The 4,770-nt window shown below is 28.4% G+C and overlaps 1 protein-coding gene across 2 annotated transcripts in view; it reads left to right on the forward strand.

Annotated features, from left to right (window-relative positions):
* LOC108689035 (4-coumarate--CoA ligase 1-like) overlaps positions 1-4,398 on the forward strand; it is an 8,644-nt gene extending 4,246 nt beyond the window's left edge. Inside the window, exons 3-10 of one of the 2 annotated variants that reach the window (XM_018195629.1) lie at positions 103-310; positions 716-885; positions 987-1,173; positions 1,412-1,566; positions 1,842-2,025; positions 2,929-3,254; positions 3,833-4,028; positions 4,308-4,398. In XM_018195629.1, the coding sequence (XP_018051118.1) occupies positions 103-310; positions 716-885; positions 987-1,173; positions 1,412-1,566; positions 1,842-2,025; positions 2,929-3,254; positions 3,833-4,028; positions 4,308-4,378 (1,497 nt within the window). In that variant the 3' untranslated portion in view covers positions 4,379-4,398. The remainder of the gene's footprint in view (positions 1-102; positions 311-715; positions 886-986; positions 1,174-1,411; positions 1,567-1,841; positions 2,026-2,928; positions 3,255-3,832; positions 4,029-4,307) is intronic. The other variant, XM_018195630.1, reaches the window with a different exon arrangement.
* Positions 4,399-4,770: the final 372 nt, after the last annotated feature.

Here is a 4,770-nt window from a genome sequence, read left to right on the forward strand (position 1 = left end):
TGCAAGCATAATTAACTGTTAGATTTTTTTTTTAACGATAAATGTACTGGTGTGTACTGGAGAATATGATACGGTATCAGTTTTATAACATACTTTGTGCAGGAGTGTGGTATAAATGGCAAGAAATACACATTTGCGCAAGCCAAGGATGCGACAAGTTATATCGGTAGAAGTTTACGGAATATGGGTCTCAAAACAGGCGATGTGGTAGCACTAGTGGCACCTAATTTTCCGGACACAATTTTAAGTTGCCTTGGAATCTCGTCAGGAGGATTTATTGTTACTACTATAAATCCGATGTATACAGCAGGTAAGCTGTTTTATTTTAAACATGCTATTTTATTTGAGATTTACATAAAATAGATTAAACTTATTATAATATTTAACTTATGGTAAAATAAAAATAAGATAAGGAAGTGGAACACATACACACACACACACATATACATATATGTATATTTATAAAAAGAATGATTTTGCTGAAAGATTTAAAATTTTATTAGATACAGATTTCTAAAAATAATTTTATTGGACTATCAAAATAATTATGTTGAAAATTAAAAAAGTGAACAATGTTGCAAAAATATTTAATAGTAACTAATTTAAATTTTCAAACAATTATTTTTAGAATAATTTTTTAGAATTTCTATTTAAGAAAATTTTAAATCTTATTTTAGTGTATTGTAATATTGATGACCGTGATAAAAATTTTCAGAGGAAATGATGATTCAGTTGTTAAGAGCAAATGCAAAAGCAATCATCACTTCCACTTCAATTGCATCTACAGTGTTCGCTGCAAAAAGAGCATGTCTTTCACATAAAACCCCTTTTATTGTAATTGATGATAAGATTGGTTCTATGCCAGACGGTTCGATACCTTTTTCTGTTAGTATCAAAATAGATTTTAGGCAAATTAATCGACAATATTTAAAGATTACGAAAGAAAGTTAAAGTAAAAATAAATATAAGCATGTAAAATTTTTCAGGATCTCATAACGCGAGGTAAATCATTGCCACCTGTAAATTTGAACAGAACTTGCGATGACATAGTAGCTTTACCATTTTCAAGTGGTACGACTGGATTACCAAAGGGTGTTATGTTAAGACATCGCAATCTGGTGTCTAATATAATGATGGTTCAAACCTCTATCGATGTTTTTCAGTTTCCTACAAGTATCTTTTTTTTTATTTAACAAATTATTATTTCAGCCTTCTTGGTGCGCATTTTAAATTTTGCGAATTTTGAATTAAATTAATGTATTTGTACATTGGTTTTATATATATATTCGCAAAATCGGATATTCTTATCGGCAAAATTTTTTATTTGAAATTGTTTCTTATCTTCTACAATCACTCGATAATTATATAAACATTTATTATCTACATATAAAAATATCTTATTTCTTTACAGGTACATTTCAAGATGTAATACCTGCCGTATTACCATTTTTCCATATTTATGGAATGAATGCTTTGATGTTTCCACGTCTTTCTTTTGGCGCAAAAATAATCACTATTCCAAAATTTGTACCGGAAACATTTATTGACATATTGGACAAAAACAAGGTAATTTATAGCTTGCTATGCTCAAAACTAAATCTCCTCTTTAGATATTTTAATACACTCTTTAATTAAAAATTTATTATATTAGAATGACAAATTAAGCTCGACTGGATGTGAATATATTTAAATTAAATTAAATAAAGTAAAAGAGCTTTTTTGTGATTATATGTTTTTATATCATCATATGTTTTTATATATCAGAAAAATTTAATTATTCTTGTATATGTAAACAAAAAATTATGAAAGCATTAAATTCGCGACGATATGGCACTTCACAGGTGACCGCACTGTTTTGCGTTCCACCCATAATATTATTTCTTACGGCTTCCCCTCTTGTGAAGAAACATCATTTCCATCATGTACATCTTATATTGTGTGGGGCCGCGCCTCTCGCTGAAATGGACGTCAATAGATTCTACGAGAAATACAATATCGATTCACAAATCTGCGAATTTCGTCAAGGTGAGTGTTTGTAAAATCGAGCTATTGTCGAAGCAAAATTCACAACTTGCGAACGAACGAAATGTTTATTGGATCGAATTTTCGGGATCGTGTTTCGACGTGTGCGAGCTTTGAAGACTCACATATATATTATATTTTTTTCTGGTGATAGTAGAAATGTCGAAGAGGAGGAGGATGGACGAGTTTTGCATTTGTGGATTTTGCGAGTTCGAACAAACGAGCGGTGTATACATTCAATTTTTAACGAGATCCAACGAATCGGCGCATGATCGATTCTGGAGTAAAGTTCGTTGTATTGAGAATGGCGTCGTATTAACTTTACTCTTGTTTGATGATGATTATTCGAGTTCATAAAACAAATTAACCATATTTGTCAAATTAATCATATTGAAAAAATGCTAATTACTATTAAACGACAAAATCTATTTATTTTTTTTTTGCAAACAGATTTCATTTAGATGCAAACGTGTAACTTATTCAACACAGTTATATAAACATATATAATCTTTATTCAGCGAAATTATTTTTAACTTCAGAGATGGATTTGACAACTCCAACTACATGTCAGTAATGCATTGCAAAATTAATTTATCTTGTTTTTGTACCGGATTGTAATTTTTGTGTCGAATTGTTTTCTTGTCATTGAATTTCACAGCATATATACATCTAGTATATATAATCATTTTAAAGACTCTACTTATTTTAATTTAAATTTTTTTTTATTATAAAATTTTTTGTTTTGTTACAAATATAAATTTAAATTTAAATATCTAATAATAAAAAACTAAATAAAAAACTAAATATAAAAAATAAGAAAAAATAATGATGAAATGTAATAAAATATTTATTTTGGTATCAAGTTTATTTAAAGTTTTATTTAAAGTTTTGTAATGTTTTTTCAAGGTTACGGATTAACAGAAACTTCACCAGTGAACTTTATTGGAACTGGAAGAAAATATTCTAGTATAGGACAAAATATAGCGAGTTGCCAAGTACGCTTGGTGGATGTAATGACAAAGAAGGATATTAGTACTAGTGGTCAAACAGGCGAATTATGGATCAAAGGACCACATGTTATGAAAGGATATCTGAATGACGAAGATGCTACAAAAAATACGCTAACCCAGGATGGATGGTTAAAAACGGGCGATATTGCTTATTTCGATGAAGATTTTGATTTTTATATTACAGACAGACTAAAAGAACTTATTAAAGTCAAAGGATTTCAGGTAACGATTTGGTTTGACAAAAAAGAACTTTTCTCTTTTTATTTTAATAAGTATCTTACAATTTCAGTATAATTAATTTGGTGATTATATTTAAATAAGAAGAGATATATATTTCTTGTAACATTTATTGATATGTGATAAATAAACTCTAATTGTTCAAAAAATTTTAAAAAGCATTAGCTTTATACATAAATAAAAAAAAGTCCTCTTTTTTCTAATATTATATAAATCTGATATAATAATTATTCATTATAAATTATTTCATAATTTGTATATTATTATTTTATTGTAAGAATTATTTAAAGGAAAATACTACGGTCCAAAATATAAAAATATTTTTGGGAATTTTTTACAAAAAAGACATTCACATTAATTCTTATTGACTCATTCTTCCTCTATTTATTTTGATTTATTATTAAAGCAGTTGCTACTTTGTTTATTGATAAATTAAACAGTAATGTACATAAAATATCTTTACAAAGTTTTAAAGTTTCGCGATTTGACAGTACTTTATTTTTCGGTGGCGTTTAAAGTGTTTGCTTGCTTTAATTTAAAATGTTATTTTCGTTTGATCAAAGGTACCACCAGCGGAATTAGAAGCGTTGCTGCGAATGCATCCTGACGTGGAGGAAGCAGCAGTGATTGGTATTCCACACGAGAGGTATGGTGAGGTACCTAAAGCATTTATAGTGGTGAAGGAAAATAAAAAACCCACAGAGGACGATATTAAGGACTTTATAAAAGGAAAGGTTTCCGAGTACAAACAACTGAGAGGTATAACTCAATTGCTTTTAACTATTACAACATCGCGGGGTTTCTAATTATCACGCGTTTAATTACAATAGCATATTAATAGAGTGCTGCATGTAGTCTTTAGAATAGCTATCATCTATATATCCGAAGAAATGTTGTAAGTTCTTAAAGAAAAAAGTAGTTGTTGTAATTCAATTGAACTAAGTATAAAAACTTAAAGATAGAAAAGAACTCGGTAGCTAGAAACTTCGTTAGGAAAATTTGAGGATTATATTTGTTTTTTTTTTCTTTTTCTTTTAGGTGGAATAACATTTGTTGACAATATTCCGAAGAATTCGAGCGGAAAAATTCTAAGAGCAAAAATGAAATAAGATTACAAATCTTAAAAAATGGTATCAAAATATATTTTTGATATATTTTTAATTAAAAAATTATTGTTAATATAAGATTAATATTTAAAAAGTTTTATGTGTATAAACAAATTTAAGCGGAAGGTGATTTTTCGGGAGTGTATATCTATGTGTACAGTACTTTGCTCAATAAAACTGTAAATCTTTGATACAAATATGTATACACCATAATATATGTACAATATACACTATACATGTGTATAATATGTGTACACACACACACACGCACACACACACACGCGCGCGCGCGCGCGCGCGCACACACACGCACATGTATACATATATGTATATTTATAGAAAGAATGATTTTGCTGAAAGATTTAAAATTTTACTAGACACAGATTTCTAAAAAT

The sequence above is a fragment of the Atta colombica genome, unplaced genomic scaffold (genome assembly GCF_001594045.1).
Source record: "Atta colombica isolate Treedump-2 unplaced genomic scaffold, Acol1.0 scaffold254, whole genome shotgun sequence".
Taxonomy (NCBI): Eukaryota; Metazoa; Arthropoda; class Insecta; order Hymenoptera; family Formicidae; genus Atta; species Atta colombica.